This window comes from Ovis aries, chromosome 2, assembly GCF_016772045.2.
Source record: "Ovis aries strain OAR_USU_Benz2616 breed Rambouillet chromosome 2, ARS-UI_Ramb_v3.0, whole genome shotgun sequence".
Taxonomy (NCBI): Eukaryota; Metazoa; Chordata; class Mammalia; order Artiodactyla; family Bovidae; genus Ovis; species Ovis aries.
In genome coordinates this window covers 17,434,144-17,453,452 of record NC_056055.1, presented here as the reverse complement: position 1 = coordinate 17,453,452, position 19,309 = coordinate 17,434,144, and the positions used below count along the sequence as shown (strand labels likewise).

The following is a 19,309-nucleotide window of genomic DNA, read 5'->3' as shown; positions in this document are numbered from 1 at the left end:
GTAATTCTCACTTTGTCATATTCCCTTTGCTCTAAATATTACTGATGGATATATCTAAAACACATAGCTGAGCTAAAATAGAATGGAGTAAATAATGAAAAAGCAGTATTTAAAAAGAATTTCTATATTAAAGACAGATGAGCAGGATAAATTGAAGGAAGTGGGGAAAACCACTACACCGTTCAGGTATGACCTAAATCATATCCCTTATGATTATAGAGTGGAAGTGACAAATAGATTTGAGGGAGTAGATCTGAACGACAGAGTACCTGATGAACTATGGACGGAGGTCTGTGACATTGTGCAGGAGACAGGGAGCAAGACCATCCCCAAGAAAAAGAAATGCAAAGAAGCAAAATGGCTGTCTGAGGAGGGTTTACAAATAGCTGTGAAAAGAAGGGAAGAGAAAAGCAAAGGAGAAAAGGAAAGATATACCCATTTGAATTCAGAGTTCCAGAGAAAAGGAAGGAGAGAAAAGGAAGGAGAGAAAAGAAAGCCTTCCTCATTTTTGAGTACAAAGAAATAGAGGAAAATAATAGAATGGGAAAGACTAGAGATCTCTTCCAGAAAATTAGAGATAAGACTGGCTCAATAAAGGACAGAAATGGACCTAACAGAAGCAGAAGATATTAAGAAAAGGTGGCAAGAATACACGGAGGAACTGTGCAAAAAAGATCCTCACAACCCAGATAATCACAATGGTGTGATCACTCACCTAGAACCAGACATCCTGGAATGTGAAGTTAAGAGGGCCTTAGGAAGCATCACTGCGAACAAAACTAGTGGAGGTGATGGAATTCCAGTGGAGCTATTTCACATGCTGAAAGATGATGCTGTGAAAGTGCTGCACTCAATATGCCAGCAAATTTGGAAAACTCAGCAGTGGCCACGGGACTGGAAAAGGTCACTTTTCATTTCAATCCCAAAGAAAGGCAATGCCAAAGAATGCTCAAACTACCACACAATTGCACTCATCTCACATGCTAGTAAAGTAATGCTCAAAATTCTCCAAGCCAGGCTTCAGCAGTACGTGAACCATGCACTTCCAGATGTTCAAGCTGGTTTTAGAAAAGGCAGAGGAACCAGAGATCAAATTGCCATATCTGCTGGATCATGGAAAGGCAAGAGAGTTTCAGAAAAATACCTATTTCTGTTTTATTGACTATGCCAAATCCTTTGACTGTGTGGATCACAATAAATTGTGGAAAATTCTGAAAGAGAAGGGACTACCAGACCACCTGACCTGTCTCTTGAGAAATCTGTATGCAGGTCAGGATCAAATAGTTATAACTGGACATGGAACAACAAACTGATTCAAAATAGAAAAAGGAGTACGTTAAGGCTGTCTGTTGTCATCCTGCTTATTTAACGTATATGCAGAGTACGTCATGAGAAATGCTGGGCTGGAGGAAGCACAAGCTGGAATCAAGATTGCCGAGAGAAATATCAATAACCTCAGGTATGCAGATGACACCACCCTTATGGAAGAAAGTGAAGAGGAACTAAAAACCACTTAATGAAAGTGAAAGAGGAGAGTGAAAAAGTTGGCTTAAAGCTCAACGTTCAGAAAACAAAGATCATGGCATCCGGTCCCATCACTGCATGGGAAACAGATGGGGAAACAGTGGAAACAGTGGCTGACTTTATTCTTCTGGGCTCCAAAATCACTGCAGATGGTGACTGCAGCCATGATATTAAAAGACACTTAGTCCTTGGAAGGAAAGTTACGACCAACCTAGACAGCACATTAAAAAACAGAGACATTACTTTGCCAACAGAGGTCCATCTAGTCAGTTCAGTTCAGTCGGTCAGTCGTATCCGACTCTTTGCGTTTCCATGAACCGCAGCACGCCAGGCCTCCCTGTCCCTCACCAACTCCCAGAGTATACCCAAACCCATGTCAATCGAGTTGGTGACGCCATCCAACCATCTCATCCTCTGTCGTGCCCTTCTCCTGCCCTCAATCTTTCTCAGCATCAGGGTCTTTCCAAATGAGTCAGCTCTTCGCATCAGGTGGCCAAAGTATTGGAATTTCAGCTTCAACATCAGTCCTTCCAATGAACACCCAGGGCTGATCTCCTGGTTGGATTTCCTTGCCGTCCAAGGGACTCTCAAGAGTCTTCTCCATTACGACAGTTGAAAAGCATCAATTCTGTGCTCAGCTTTCTTTATAGTCCAGCTCTCACATCCATACATGACCACCTTGGACTGCATGGAGATCCAACCAATCCATCCTAAAGGAGATCAGTCCTGGGTGTTCTTTGGAAGGACTGATGATAAAGCTGAAACTCCAATACTTTGACCACCTGATGCGAAGAGCTGACTCATTGGAAAAGACCATGATGCTGGAAAGATTGAGGGCAGGAGGAGAAGGGGACGACAGAGGATGAGATGGTTGGATGGCATCACCGACTCGATGGACATGGGTTTGGGTGGACTCTGGGAGTTGGTGATGGACAGGGAGGCCTGGCGTGCTGCAGTTCATGGGGTGGCAAAGAGTCAGACACGACTGAGTGACTGAACTGAACTGAACTGAAGCAGGATAAATAATCTAAATCTGGATGCTTCTTAAACAATAATACCCAAATCAAAAAAATGTACAGGTTACCAGAGACAATAGATTGCTCATAGAAGAAAAGCAGATATACCTCAGCAACAATAGAGCACAGAAGATAATGGAGTAACATCTTCCAAAAGTTGAGGAGAAATAACTCTCAAGTAAGAATGTTATGTACACTTAAAACTAGTACTCAAGAGGGAGGTCAAGATAAACGCATTTGGATATGTACAAAGACTAAGAAAGTTTATTTTTTACAGATGTACATTAAAACTCTATTTAAGAACCCAGAAGGAAGAGTTGATATATATGGAATAATGGTGGCCACAGAAATAGATCAAACATCTCAGTAAATTTGTTAGCTCTTGTCTGGTTTACAAAAAGAAGACAATATGTTAAAAATAAGTTGAGAAGGAGATTTGTTATGTTTTCAAGGAATAAGTATACTAAGTCCCATGTAAAGGAAGAGTATAAAGATTCTGCATACATTTAGTCTTTATTAGAAAATTTTATAGTGTTACATTTGCTGAAAAATAAACAGTAAATATTACAGACATTAATTCCTACTGGATAGAAGTATTATTTGAAACTTCCAGACAAGCAGAACAAAAGATAATTTATAAACCTTTACCAATCCAAATGAAAGTAGGAAAGGTGGGACAAAGAAAAAGTATAGTAAACTGAAAACATGTAAAAATAAGCATAAAATAGTCAGCATTGTTACATGTGTGTTCCATACTATTCTGTGCACTTTACATTTATATATTCATTCTATGCTAATATCTCTCTGAGGTACTGCTAGTACCCTCATTTTATAAATGAGAGTAAAGCACAAAGAGATTGGCCAAGGTCACACAACTAATAACTGGTGAATCCAGGACAGGAAATCAGACAGTCTAGCTATAGAGTTCAAAATATGTCCAACTACGTAATTTATTACAGTAAATAGTCACAGATTAAGCTAACCTATAAAAAGATAAAGATCATCAAATAAAACACCATTTAGCTATAACATGCTTGGAAAAAGCAAAATTAAAGCAAAACCACACAGGAAGCTTGAAAATTATGGGGATGGAAAAGATACACCCAGGTATTATTAACCAAGGAAAATTGTACTATAATTTTAGTATCAGACAAAGTAGAATTTTATTGAAGGGAATGTTAAAGGATGTTAAAGGATTAAAAGGCCCACTATATAATTTTACAAAGGAATAGTCCACCAAGAAGAAATAATATTTATGACTGTAACTGTAATGACTGTAGCAATATACCTTTGAAATATATAAATTGAAAACTGATGAAATTATGATGAATATTTGACATGTCCACAATTCTGGTGGGAGATTTTGGCAATAATTTTATTTTAAAAACTGCTCATTCAAGCAAAGAAAATGTCAGTAAAGATATTGAAGTGAAGTGAAAGTTGTGTCTGACTCTTTGTGACACATGGAGTATAGCATGCCAAGCTGCTCTGTGCATAGAATTCTCCAGGCCAGAATAATGGAGTGGGTAGCTGTTCCTTTCTCCAGGGGATCTTTCCAACCCAGGGATTGAACCCAGGTCTCCTATATTGCAGGCAGATTCTTTACCATCTGAGCCACCAGGGAATCCCCAAAATATTGAAGATATGGACAGAATCAACAAGCTTGACCTATTTGATGTATTGATATATAAAAGTCTTCATCCAGCAAATGGTGAATACACTTTCTTATCCACTATAAATGGAGCATTTACACAAGTTGATAAATGTACTACATATCAAAACTTGTAGAATTCAGTTAAAAGGATAGAGGTAACCTTGTAGCATTGAAAACAGTAAGTATGAAAGAATAGATTTTAAAAAATAAAGTTACCAACTGAAGAGATTAAAAGAACAGGAGTGTCAGCCCAAGGAAAGTGAAGAAAGGAAACCTAGAGAAGAAATTAATGAAATAAAAAAACAGTATCAAAGACCAACAAATCAAAATGCTAGTTCTTAAATTATAAATGTTAAAATTAATGACAATATTCAATACTCAAACCCTGGATGTCTGGCTTTAGAGTTTATGCTCTCGGCTTTGTTACACTGACTGAAAAGAAAATCTGTGGACTACTAAGACAAGTCTCACCAAGGAGCGGTAGTAATACAAGTCTATGCCCCAACCAGTAACACTGAAGAAGCTGTAGGTTCTGTGAACACCTACAAGACCTTTTAGAACTAACACCCAAAAAAGATGTCCTTTTCATTATAGGGGACTGGAATGCAAAAGTAGGAAGTCAAGAAACACCTGGAGTAAATTTGCCCTTGGAATACGGAATGAAGCAGGGCAAAGGCTAAGAGAATTTTGCCAAGAAAACACACTGGACATAGCAAACACCCTCTTCCAACAACACAAGAGAAGACTCTACACATGGATATCACCAGATGGTCAACACCAAAATCAGATTGATTATATTCTTTGCAGCCAAAGATGGAGAAGCTCTATACAGTCGGCAAAAACAAGACCGGGAGCTGACTGTGGCTCAGATCATGAGCTCCTTGTTGCCAAATTCAGACTTAAATTGAAGAAACTAGGGAAAAACACTAGACCATTCAGGTATGACCTAAATCAACTCCCTTATGATTATACAGTGGAAGTGAGAAATAGTTTTAAGGGACTATATCTGATAGATGGAGAGCCTGATGAACTATGGATGGAGGTTGGTGACATTGTACAGAAGACAGGGATCAAGACCATCCCCATGGAAAAGATATGCAAAAATGCAAAATGTCTGTCTGGGGAGGCCTTACAAATAGCTGTGAAAAAAGAGAAGTGAAAAGCAAAGGAGAAAAGGAAAGATATAAGCATCTGAATGCAGAGTTCCAGAGAATAGCAAGGAGAGATAAGAAAGCCTTCTTCAGCGATCAATGCAAAGAAATAGAGGAAAACAACAGAATGGGAAAGACTAGAGATCTCTTCAAGAAAATTAGAGACACCAAGGGAACATTTCATGCAAAGATAGGCTTGATAAAGGACAGAAGTGGTATGGACCTAACAGAAGCGGAAGATATTAAGAAGAGGTGGCAAGAATACACAGAAGAACTGTACAAAAAAGATCTTCATGACCAAGATAATCACGGTGGTATGATCACTCACCTAGAGCCAGACATCCTGGTATGGGAAGTCAAGTGGGCCTTAGAAAGCATCACTACGAACAAAGCTAGTGGAGGTGATGGAATTCCAGTTGAGCTATTTCAAATGCTGAAAGATGATGCTGTGAAAGTGCTGCACTCAATATGCCAGCAATATGCCAGAAAACTCAGCAGTGACCACAGGACTGGAAAAGGTCACTTTTCATTTCAATCCCAAAGAAAGGCAATGCCAAAGAATGCTCAAACTACCACACAATTGCACTCATCTCACATGCTAGTAAAGTAATGCTCAAAATTCTCCAAGCCAGGCTTCAGCAGTACGTGGACCATGCACTTCCAGATGTTCAAGCTGGTTTTAGAAAAGACAGAGGAACCAGAGATCAAATTACCAACATCTGCTGGATCATGGAAAAAGCAAGAGAGTTTCAGGAAAACATCTATTTCTGCTTTATTGACTATGCCAAAGCCTTTGTGTGGATCACAATAAACTGGAAAATTCTGAAAGAGATGGGACTACGAGACCACCTGACCTGCCTCTTGAGAAACCTATATGCAGGTCAGGAAGCAACAGTTAGAACTGGACATGGAACAACAGACTGGTTCCAAATAAGAAAAAGTAGTACATTAAGGCTGTATATTGTCACCCTGCTTATTTAACTTATATGCAGAGTACATCATGAGAAACGCTGGGCTGGAGGAAGCACAAGCTGGAATCAAGATTGCCAGGAGAAATATCAATAACCTCAGATATGCAGATGACACCACCCTTATGGCAGAAAGTGAAGAGGAACTAAAAGCCTCTTGATGAAAGTGAAAGAGGAGAGTGAAAAAGTTGGCTTAAAGCTCAACATTCAGAAAACGAAGATCATGGCATCCGGTCCCATCACTTCATGGGGAATAGATGGAGAAACAGTGGAAACAGTGTCAGACTATTTTGGGGGGCTCCAAAATCACTGCAGATGGTGACTGCAGCCATGAAATTAAAAGACGCTTACTCCTTGGAAGGAAAGTTATGATCAACCTAGATAGCATATTCAAAAGCAGAGGCATTACTTTGCCAACAAAGGTCCATCTAGTCAAGGCTATGGTTTTTCCAGTGGTCATGTATGGATGTGAGAGTTGGACTGTGAAGAAAGCTGAGCGCTGAAGAATTGATGCTTTTGAAGTGTGGTGTTGCAGAAGACTCTTGAGAGTCCCTTGGACTGCAAGGAGATCCAACCAGTCCATTCTAAAGAAGATCAGCCCTGGGTGTTCTTTGGAAGGAATGATGCTAAAGCTGAAACTCCAGTACTTTGGCCACCTCATGTGAAGAGTTGACTCACTGGAAAAGACCCTGATGCTGGGAGGGATTGGGGGCAGGAGGAGAAGGGGACAACAGAGGATGAGATGGCTGGATGGCATCACGGACTCGATGGATGTGAGCTTGAGTGAACTCTGGGAGATAGTGATGGACAGGGAGGCCTGGCATGCTGCATTTCATGGGGTTGTGGAGTTGGACACGACTGAGGGACTGAACTGAACTGAAGATAAGTCTCAAGTGTGATAATTAGGTATAATGTGGAAAATGATAAAACTTTCTGGAAAAAATAGCAATATCAACTCAACACCTAAATAACTTATACTCATTAATGAAATTGAATTGCTAATTAAAAATCCTCCTTTTCTTTTTTTTTCCCTACCAAAAACTTAGAAAATCTATAGGAAACTTTTACAATGCCTTCATAGTATAGATTATTCCCTATATTAAGTAATTCATTTTGGGGGAAAAAAAAAAAACTTACTTTAATGCATTCATTTTGACTAATAGCAAAACTGAACTTGAATAGTACCAGAAAAAAATTCCAAGGGAAATTACTGTCTTAGTGAACACAGAGGAAAATATTCTAAATGAAATGCAAAAGAATAGAATTTTGTAGTGTGTGTATATTAGTGTCATTCTCAACACTTGAAGATTAAAGGAATTAAAAAGTACATGATTATTTCTATAGGTGACATTAAAGACATTTGATATATTTCATAATTAACAATAACAAAAGACCTTTTAGTAAACTTAGAGTAAAAGGGATCTGAAATTTCTTTAAACCTGGTAAAGGGAATATACCAAAGACCTAAAGTAAGCAATCATATTTAATGGTAAAACTTCAGAAGCGCTTGTCCTTTTCTTAATCATTAATTAATTTTAATTAAATTTAGTTTTTAATTGGAGGGAAATTGCTTTACAGTACTGTGTTTGTTTCTGTCATACAACAATGTGAATTAGCCATAATTATACATATATCCCCTCCCTCTTGAGCCTTCCAGCTCCCATCACCCCACCCCCTCGGTGAGTGCCAGGCTGGGCTCCTTGAGTTACATAGCAACTTCTCACCAGCTATCTATTTTACATGATAGTGTATATATGCCTTTGGCTACTTCCTCCATTCCTCCCACCCTCTCCTTCCCCCGCTGTGTCTGCAGGTCTGTTCCCTACATCTGTGTCTCCATTCCTTCCCTCCAAATAGGTTCATCAGTACAATTTTTCTAGATTCTACATATATGCGTTAATACACAATATTTGTTTCTTTCTGACTTACTTCACTTTGTATAACAGGCTGTAGGGTTTGTTTGTTTTTTTCCTGATTTTAAGAGAAGGGCTTCTGAACATAGAAGCCCTTCTCTTAAAAAAATAAAACCTAAGAACGTGTGCTGTCTCTGCTTTTATTAAGCAGTATGCTAGAGGGCTTAGGCACTGCAATTACACAAGAAAAAGACATTAAGAGTTAAAAGTGGAGACAGAATTGGTAATGAGAATACACTAGTGTTGTTTTGCAAGAAATTCTTTAAAAAATGGCTTTGCTATTCCAACTCGAGTTTAATGCAAACTTAAGTTTACAAAGGTCAGATTCGGTTGTAATAGATTCTCACTTAGCCTAGCTAACTAACAACAGTAAAAACAGTGTTTGTCACTTAGCTATTATGTTTATAGTTTGTACAATTGATGAAATTAGTTTATCCAGCCACCAATAAGTAGTTTTACAGATTTTAAGGATGTCTGTGAGGGAAAAAATGATCTATTCCAACTAAATACTAACTACTGTTTTTTGCAAAACTAAAATGAAGTAACAGTGGTATGAAATAGAAAATAAATGGATTTTTTTTGTGTGTGATAAGATCCCTTGCACTTACATTCTGATTGGGGCTTGCTTAGTCTGAATTAAATCTGTTCACATTTTGGATCCTATCTCAGAGCTTTAAAGTAAAAACTGCTTAGGAGAACTTAATCTGGGCTTTAAAAGCTAAAATAACATTGACTATATTATAGTCTTAGTTATTATTCACTGGTAACCTGGACAGAGTGTGCTGTTCTGAGTCACTTAACACCCTACCCCCACAACTTCCTCTCCACAATCCCATTTTACAGTCAGTTTTTACATTTTATGGTTTGTTTACCTTCCTTCTTTTCCTAGGAAGCTGGAGTTTTCTTTTTGCTGAAAGGCTTAAAAATTATCTGGTGAAAAGAAAACCACAGTTTTAGGGATATTTCTATTTAGGAACAAAAATAAACATTTGAGTTAAATTGTCTTTGAGTAAATTTAAGATTCTTTATATATTTTAAATGTTTTGTTTTTGTTTGTAAATCTTTCATTGTTCAGTGAAAGTTTGAACATTTTATTTTATGAAAGCTTTGATAAAATTTTTAGTATTCTCACCCACCCTGTCATCCTGGGTTTTCATTCTTTTCAGTTCAGTTCGGTTCAATCACTCAGTCATGTCCGACTCTTTGTGACCCCGTGGACTGGAGCACGCCAGGGATCTAAATGGGATGTTTTTTCATTCTTTTCATTCTTGTACCTCTTTTCTAAAACTGTAGAGGATAAAATTTGAGAGAGAAGTTTCCTGGCCTATTTTACTAGATAGACCATGATTTCTGTCTCATTTCAACTTCAGTGTGTCAACTTGATAAGATGAGACAGGTGGACATTTTGCTGACCAGCATCTGATTGAGGACGGTAGAGGCTGATGATGGATGGTTATATCTCATGGCAAAATAAGCAATTCCATGAATATGAGTGTGCAGAGTAAAATTGGGACCAGCAGATGGTGGAACTATGCTGTATCCTATTTCTTCCTCAGCACTGAAATTTGCTGTGGCCTTCTTTTCATAGAAGCCAGCTGGGATTGTCTATTAACTGCCAGCACCTATTGGTTTGGGTAGAAAGGACTTGTTGCTTTTTTAGAATTGCTCAGCCTGTCATTTTCATCTGTGGCTTTAAGTTCATCTGGTAGTAAAACATGATATTGAGAAGCAAAATATATGAGAATTGACCTTTCCTTGAAGAACATCCCCGTTAGATCCCTTTTTCTATAATATGATTACACTTTGAATCTGTTTTTTCTCTGTTCTTTTTTATTTAATCCTCTGATATTTTACATTTCTTTCATCTCTGGTATTGCTACTTCAAATCTTATTACTACAGGTTCTTACCATGTTGTGAAGGAAAGAAATATTTCCCAGAAAGCAACAACACAGAAATATTTCTCAGAAAGCAACAACACAGGCTATAATATAGACTATATAAACTTAAATCTAACAAACCTGCTAGTTCCCTTTGTAATATAGAGCTTTTTACTGATCCAAAATACCTTTAAGAAATGTGTTTTAGTAACAAAACTTACTAATTGAAATAATTCTGCTATGAGTTGAGTTAAATTCATTATAACATATTCCTTGGGCTAGCTTAGAGAGATTCTTTTGCATTTGAGATGAAAGAAAGAAAGGGAAAAAAGGGCAGTGGGGGGTGGGTTCTTGTGAGGAATGGAAGCAAGGAAGAAGCCTGGGAGAGCATCTTAGAGTCATGCCTGTCTTTTTCCCTGAAAAGTCCATGCTGTGAAGGAAGCATCACCTTACACGGATGCTGCTTATTTTAGTGTTCTTTAGTTGGGTTCTTTTAGTAGCAGTTTGAATTTGATAGAGATTTAATGATGTGCAACCTATTAAAAATAAGAAAAAAGTTTGAGACTGAGAATAGAAATTAAAAAGGGCAGGTGATAAAAGGCAGAGCAGGAAGAAGGTGGTTTGTATAACTGTTTTTTTTTTTTCAGAGAATTATTGTTGAAGTACAGAACATCCAAGCATAGGATCTCTATTCCTGCATCTGAGGAGGGGGTGGGGTGAAGCTTTGCTTAAAAAGCCAATATATATTGGGTCTTACCTTGTTCACATATTGTGGTATGAAATTCTCAGTACTGTGCAAGTTAGAAAAAGAGTTTAAGAAATACTCTGACTGAGCCTGGGAATTTCTTCTTTAGCTCTCTAGTGTTATCAAAAGCCATTTAGGACCACAGTGAAACCCAGGACAGAGAAATTAACTTGACCTGTCACAAAGACACAAGTATTTGTGATGCTGTTGTTGGAAAATGTCATATATTGCCAGGATTGATTTAGGTTCTTTGGCTAACTAGGAAGGTTTTGTTTCCTCTCTCACTTGCTATATGTACCTCCCTCGATGTATATGAATTTCAAATACTAGAAATGTATTTAAAAAGAATATTTATATATTTAGGGCTTCCCTGGTGGCTCAGATGGTAAAGCGTCTGCCTACAATGTGGGAGACCCAGGTTCGATCCCTGGGTTGAGAATATCCTCTGGAGAAGGAAATGGCAACCCACTCCAGTACTCTTGCCTGGAAAAACCCCATGGAAGGAGGAGCCTGGTAGGCTACAATCTATGGGGTCGCAAAGAGTCGGACACGACTGAGCGACTTCACCTCAAGGAATTGTCACGGCCAAACCCAAACACTTCCCCAGGGTTTTCCAGACTCTTATCATTTGCCTCCTTCTTTTGGCAACTTTTTGCTTTAACTGCAGTCTCAGACAGGCTCTCCCTGCTAACAACAAAGCTGGCCACCGGCAGTTCTCAGCTTCCATCCCACAGCTTAGAAACCTCTGCACAAGAACACTTCTTCCCCCGGTAGTTCCAACAGAAATTCCAAGAATGACTTCCATTTGCCTAATTTGTGTAAATTCCCTTCCCTGACCTAATGACTATAATTTACTGGTTAGGTCTGAGTCTTTTTTGCCCATCTCTGGAGCCTAGGAGTGGAGTCAGCCACTTTTGGACCGTAGGGACTGGGACTAGGGGAGTGAAATTGGGATACAGTTAACATTAGAAAGGAAGGAGATGCTAGACAATTAACAACAAAATGTCCCCTGTATCTGTTCCCCAAAGCTGTTTAGTGGAAGAGGACTGTCCTTTGGCCCAGAGTACACTAGCTGTGGGTTCCTTAGCTAAACTTCCACTGTTGGAGCCTAACTCCTTTCCACATTGCCTGTTTTGCCACAGGTACCTGTTTCCCAAGTTTACACTGTGCTGGACTGAGTTTGTAGACACAAAGTTTCGTGTGCCCTGTGAAACCATCGAATACATCGAAGCCAACTATGGTAAGACCTGGAAGATTCCTATAAAGACATGGGACTGGAAGCGTTCTCCCCCAAATGTGTCGCCCAATGGAGTCTGGCCTGTTTCTGAGTGGGATGAAGTTATCCAATTGTACTGAGACAGTAGGTCGAAATGGTATTAATAGAGTTCCCCTCCTGCACAAAAGGGAGATGACTGTTTAAAAAGATACATGTCAAACATAAGTAGGAACCAAAGAAATATGAGACGTTTGAAGATACAGAGTCCTAACTCCTGAGCCATCTGATACAATTCTCTCATCTGACATTTATTAGAGTCTCCATGTGCCAGGTGAACTAGGTTACAGTGGCGAGGCAGACATGAGTGAGACAGATGCCTGCCTCTTTTCCCCCTCCCTTTGTTAAGCAACCCAGTTCCTTTGAGGGAAACCCCCTCACCCTTTGAAGAATATTCCTTATATAGAACATGATATGTTCTGTAAGTGCTTTCAGAATGTTAAATAATGTTTGCACCGGAAGGTGGGCTTACCAGGTGCAATTAAGGAAGGGTATATACCAGTAAAATTTTAACTCCTTTAAGCCTGTATGTTAGGGCTACTTTTAAGGTTGTGGAGGCTGAGTTAATAATCAAGTGGTCAGATTTCAGGTGATGTCAAGAAAAGATGTGAGGCGATTCCTTTTACAAGCAACCTGGTGTGGAATTGATTTAGAGCACAGGGCATCATATAAGAAAATGACAGTTCATTTCTAGTCTTGTCAAAGATATGTAAATTTCCATACACCTTCTATTTTCATATTTGAAGTGAAAAGAAAACTTATGTGTGTGTGATGCTTCAATTTCCAGCCATTGTGAGAATATTTTCATTGACCTGATAGTACTCATTTGACAAATCATTCAAGTGAGACTATGCTACCAGACATGATTTCAAAAGGGCTGTGATTTCATAAAACTTATTTTCCTTATTTCATTCTCAATCAATAGGTAAAATATGAGCGATTCATGGTCACTTAATATTTTATGAATTTATAATCTTTATCAATCCCAATTTTAATGTTAACCCTAAAATATTAATAGAAATACCTCTACTTTTTCTAAATGTACTCCTCATTGTATTTATTCATCAATTACAGTTCCATATCTTTCACTTATGGCCTATGAACCAGTTTCCATGGTATGTAAACCTGCCTGTTCCCTCTCCTCTCCAATACTTCATCAGGACTCTGAAATGCACATGAGTGGCAAACCTGGCAGCTGTTCCCCACCCGAGACCATCGTGTTTATAAAGTTTGCATCCATTCCCAGTTGTCCTCTCTATTGAATATTGGGGGGAAGCAAGAACTGAAACATCCCAACTTTATCAAGTACTGCCCACTCTGAAACCCCTGCTTTCTTTTCTCCCTTGAAGATGCATCTCTGAGTGGGCTAGGATGGCTGTGTCTCCGCATCTCTTCATGAGTCACTTTGACTGTGTATTTTAAGTGACAGGTAAAGGGATATCAGGCCCAGGAAGCATGCTATTTTTTCTTTGTCCAGGATAGGAAGCCATCTTACATTTTATCTAGGCTGCTTAGGACTACTTTCTGGACCAAACTGGCAGATTTTCCTCTAAAACTAGAGAATAATAGTAATATCATAGATGGAAACCAGAAGAGAGAATGGGCTGAAAGTTTTCCTAAAGCAAAGTTGGGAAAATGTACAACCTATGACCACACCACTCCAAATTAAAAAATAACAACTTTTTTTGATACATGATAACCAATGACCTTCCTCTCTTAGGATGAACTTTCAGTGCATTGTCATTGGGTCTACTCATAAATAACATAATTAAGTTTTTAGGGTTACCAGTAAACTTGTCCCCAAATGACAGGTCATTGTAATCAACTTTCTCTTTGCTAGAAAATCAGCCCATAGAAATTATACCCAAATTCTAAATAGCTGAACCTTAACTTTTTCTTTTTCATGATCGAAAAATTTTAACAGGTAATTTTAGTGTTCCTGGGCAAAATCCAGCTTGTTTAGTGAGAAACGTTTGCGCAAACTTAACATCTAGAAGTGCATACACTAAACATTTCTACCCATTTCAGACTGGGTTTCCCACTGTTCGCCAGGGTGGGAGGGTCTTACCCACTCTTTTTAGGTTATTTCTTTTTATCTGTCCCTGAAGGGTTCAGAGTCTAAACTATCTTGTGTCCACATTATGATAGAGGTTCCATATCTATCCCCCTGTACACAACTGGCTGCTCAAATACCTTTTTTTTTGACTGTCTTCTGGTTTCACAGGCATCAGATCTTGGATCCTTTGCAGAATGAAAGCCCTTCCCTACACTCTGAAGGCCAGGCTTGCTCTGATAGATTCAGTTATACTTCATTCTGGCTTCTTAACCTTGCCCTCTGCTAAGTGACCAGAGACCTTGGATCCGCTAATCAGCGCCTCATCAGATCACTTTTCTTTCCTCACCTGCATATTCCAGCAGTAATTTTCCTAATCTGACCATTTCCATGTACAGTTTGCCTGCCTTCCCAGGAGAAAACCTCTTATGTTAACTTGGTAGAAGTTATACATCCATGGATGTCCCCAGAGAGGTGCTGAGAGTCAAGATTGACAGTCTCTCACTTGACAACCAGGTGGCCATTCATTCCTTCTCTAAGCAGGGAGCTCTTGTCCTTCTCGCCTCTGCTGCAACTGCTGACATCTGGATCCTGGAATAAAATCTCAATTCTCCAAACGGAGCCATCCTGAGAAGCTGAGCAGTGGGACAAACCCCGAAATATGACCACTAGATGGCAGAATGTGTGCCACCATTCCCCCAAACACATTAGCACTCATGTGAAAATCAGCTTGCCCTTGAATTTTAAGAGCCAGAGGGAGCCTCACTGCAACATTCATTTTAACCCTTTTATTTTATAGCTGAATAAACAAGCACAGAAAGGAGTGAGCTGAGCAAGAAACAGGTGGGTCTCTTAACTCAAAGAGTGCCGTGACTCCCAGTACATGCCTGTTTCACTGATCACAGGACAGCGTCTTTTTTTTTTAATTAAAAAAATTTTTTTGGTTGTGTCAGGAAGATCCGCTGGAGAAGGGAATGGCTACCCTACTCCACTATTTTTGCTTGGAGAAATCCATGGACAGAGGAGCCTGGCAAGCTACAGTCCATGGGATCGCAAGGAGTCAGACATGAATGACTAGCACTTACATTCAGCATGTGGGACCTTTGTTCCCCAGCCAGGGATCAAATCTGTACCCCTTGCACAGGAAGCACCAAGTCTTAACCACTGGACCACCAGGGAAGTCCCACAGCACAGAATCTTTATGCCTGCTTAACATGCTTGACCGAGAAGTTTACAGGATGTTTTTGCCATTCCCCACTTAATATCTTTCTGCTCAGATTGAGAGCCTGAGGTGATAAAGGGAAGTGTTTCTTTCTTGTCCAGAATGCTTACACTGTCTTCATAACTTTATCTAAAACATACCTTATCTCCAAACGGTGAAATAGTTCATGTTTAGAGGCATTAGCCTTTGGTCATGATATTCTTAATATCCAGGAGCATCTGATTCCCTTAGGCTCAAGATGTATCCCATTTCTACTTGTACCTTCCATTTCTCTAGGAAACCATTAGCAACAGTCCACGAAGTGCCAATTTCTGCAGACTCCTTTCTCTTACTCTTTATTGATACTCTCTTATGGATGCAAGTAATTGAGAATAGACTGTGCTCATTTCTTTTTTCTTTGTGACCCTAAACCATGGATTCTAGCCTTTTAGGCTATAAAACTTCAAATGGCACATAGGACAGCAAGAAATTACATAGGAAAGCAGGGGTTTATAGATTGGGACCAGAGCTGTATCTAGGAAACACACTTGTAGTGAGTTCGCACACTCCAGTAAACCCTCACCCACTGTCACAAGGCTAAGGCTGCCAATGTCTGTAAGTCCCTAGTTCCATCTTCTGGAAACTGAACAGTTCTTTTGTTCTCCATGTTATAAATCCTCAGGGGACATTTCTCCCTCAAAACCTGGTCAGAGAAAGTGCCACATTCCCATCTTCTAACACATAGTCATAATTTGTAACAGCTTTAAAGCCTCGGAAAAATTCTAGTTTTTGATCAGTCAAGAGGATTTCTCTGAAGAAATGTCCCAGCAGCTATTTCTCTTTCTTCCTCCTCTTCCTCTGTCACTAAGACCCAGGCTCAGTTCAATTCAGTCGCTCAGTCGTGTCCAACTCTTTGTGACCCCATAAACCGTGGCATGCCAGGCCTCCCTGTCCATCACCAACTCCCGGAGTCCATCACCAACTCCCGGAGTCCACCCAAACCCATGTCCATTGAGTCGGTGATGCCATCCAACTACCTCATTCTCTGTCATGCCCTTCTCCTGCCCTCAGTCTTTACCAGCATCAGGGTCTTTTCTAATGAGACAGCATCAGGTGGCCAAAGTATTGGAGTTTCAGCTTCAACATCAGTCCTTCCAATGAACACCCAGGACTGATCTCCTTTAGAATGGACTGGTTGGATCTCCTTGCAGTCCAAGGGACTCTTGAGAGTCTTCTCTAACTCCACAGTTCAAAAGCATCAATTCTTCGGTGCTCAGCTTTCTTCACAGTCCAACTCTCACATCCATACATGACCACTGGAAAACCATAGCCTTGACTAGACGGACCTTTGTTGACAAAGTAACGTCTCTGCTTTTTAATATGCTGTCTAGGTTGATCATAACTTTCCTTCCAAGGAGTAAGAGTCTTTTAATTTCATGGCTGCAGTCACCATCTGCAGTGATTTTGGAGCCCCCCAAAATAAATTCTGACACTGTTTCCACTGTTTCCCCATCTATTTCCCATGAAGTGATGGGACCCAGATACCGTGATCTTCGTTTTCTGAATGTTGAGCTTTAAGCCAACTTTTTCACTCTCCTCTTTCACTTTCATCAAGAGGCTCTTTAGTTCTTCTTCACTTTCTGCCATAAGGGTGGTGTCATCTGCATATCTGAGGTTATTGATATTTCTCCCGGCAATCTTGATTCCAGCTTGTGCTTCCTCCAGCCTAGCGTTTCTCATGATGTACTCTGCATATAAGTTAAATAAGCAGGGTGACAATATACAGCCTTGATGTACTCCTTTTCCTATTTGGAACCAGTCTGTTGGTCCATGTTCACTTCTAACTGTTGCTTCCTGACCTGCAGCCGAGGGTAGTCACTTCTGACATGTCACTTACGGAAAGTGGCATGTTAGCATAAAAGGGCACAAAGTTTTAAATTATGCAGGCGTTTGAGTCCCAGCTTCATTATGTGGGATTTATGGTAGGGAACCTCATAGCTTCAGTTTCCATATGAGTGAATTGGTGAAATGATGGATATTTCTGACTTTTTAAAGTTAGGTTTAAATGAAGTGTACCTAGTATCAACCTAGAATTAGGTAAATACTCAAGAAATGTTCTGTTTCTTACTTCCAAATCCTTTTCTAATAATTCTTCAAATGGGATGGGAGACACTGGGGTAGGACACAGTCCCTACTCAGAAGATTGCATGACTAAATTTGCTTAGGAAAAAAAGGATGTTTCATTATAACAAGGCATTGAATTGTATGGTTTATGAATTCAGAGATAGTACCATGGTGCTCCCTTCTCTAAATTGAGCAGGTCTGTTCACTTTACTGGTCAAGCGCTTGTCTTCTAGGCTCTCCTTCTGCTACTCCACATGCTACCTAGTTCCTAGGTCCCAAGCAGGTCACTCTCTGTACTGCCCTGTATTTGGTGCTTGCTCTGCCCTGAACTTCTGTCTCACTATTATAGCTTTTCCTGGAAGTAAACCCTCACCTCCTTATTAGTAAATCTCTGCCCAGCCAAAATCAGGCATAAGCGATTTGGAGAGGGAGAGAATTTGGAATACTTACTTTACTTAATTTTCTGTGCCCATGGATACCTATATTAGTATTATTAAAGGGGAATTGATAATAATCATTTCCACCTTCTTCCCTCAAATTTATGTTTCTGTTTCAACTAGGCAAGAATCAACAGGGTGTGTGATGCTATTTTAAGCTGCTCCACATCAGACTGGAATCTTAATTATAGCTTATAAGTCAGACAGAGCAATTCAGTGATAATACTTTTTGTATGGGACCTGTGCTTATAAAGGAGACAAGTATAAATTTTCTTGAGGGAAATCTCTGTTTCTTTATTCTCAGAACTTATATCTTAGAATGCCTTCCTTGCCATCCCCCAGCCCAACCCAATGTGGAGATTATGTTGCAACCCATGAGCTACCCAAGCTGCTATGTTTTTATGCACAGCTCTCACCGTAGAGTTGAAAGGCAGTATGAGGAGAATTAGAAGTATTGTATTTTGTTCTATAAAACAATGTAAACTGTCTCAAGTACCATTAAAAAAATTACAAGATTTTATAGACTCATGATGACTCATTCGGAGCATGGGGAATGGTTCATGTGTTTGTTAAATAAAAATCAAAGTAGCTATTTGTGTGTCTTACATCATAACCAGAAAAATGTTAATTTTTCTAAACAAAGTGATATTTTAAATGTGAGTAAATTTCAGTGTATACTTTGTTTAGTTGCTAAGTCGTGCCCAACACTTTGTGACCCCATGGACTGTAGCCTGCCAGGCTCTTCTGTCCATGGGATTCTCCAGGCAAGAATACTGGCATGGGTTGCCATTTAGTTTACTATTTGACTTTATCTTCAGGTACAGATAGTTTGTGGTACTACTGAAAACACCTTTAATATTTTGATCAGAATTTGTAATATATAATCCTGTTTGGGATGATGAATAAAATTTTTCTAATCACTTGAGATATTTTGTGTTTATTTTTAAAGCTTGTAGTAGAAATAATAGCCATTAACATTCATAAGCAATCTAGTAGAATAGTAATCTTGCCACCAGTACAGTACTTCTCAAATTAAGGTGAGATAGGTTTTATGGTTGGACCCTAATTCAATATGAATGGTATCCTTATAAGAAAAGATTAGGATTCAGACAAGCACAGAGGGAAGATCAGGTGAAGATTTAGGGAGAGGATGGCCATCTACAAGCCAAGGAGAGAGGCCCTCAGAAGAAACCAGTCCTGCCAACACCTTGATCTAAGCCTCCAGAACTGTGAGAAAATCAATTTCTATTTTAAGCCACCTGGTCTGTCACACTTTGTTAGGCAGCCCTAGCAAACTAAGGCAGAGTGGTATTGGTAAAGGGATAGACAGATCAATGGAGCAGAAAAAAGGAAATTAGAGACTGACATAAAA

General features: G+C 39.4%; 1 protein-coding gene across 8 annotated transcripts in view; it reads left to right on the top strand.

Moving 5' to 3' along the window:
* FKTN (fukutin) overlaps positions 1-19,309 on the top strand; it is an 88,209-nt gene that overhangs the window by 41,264 nt on the left and 27,636 nt on the right. For 4 of the 8 annotated variants that reach the window (XM_060408993.1, XM_060408991.1, XM_060408992.1 and 1 more), the window contains one exon: positions 11,992-12,089. In XM_060408993.1, coding sequence (XP_060264976.1) covers positions 11,992-12,089 — 98 coding nt within the window. Of the gene's footprint in view, positions 1-11,991; positions 18,863-19,309 lie in introns of those variants that run through there. The other 4 variants (XM_042242932.2, XM_060408988.1, XM_060408989.1 and 1 more) reach the window with 2 other exon arrangements.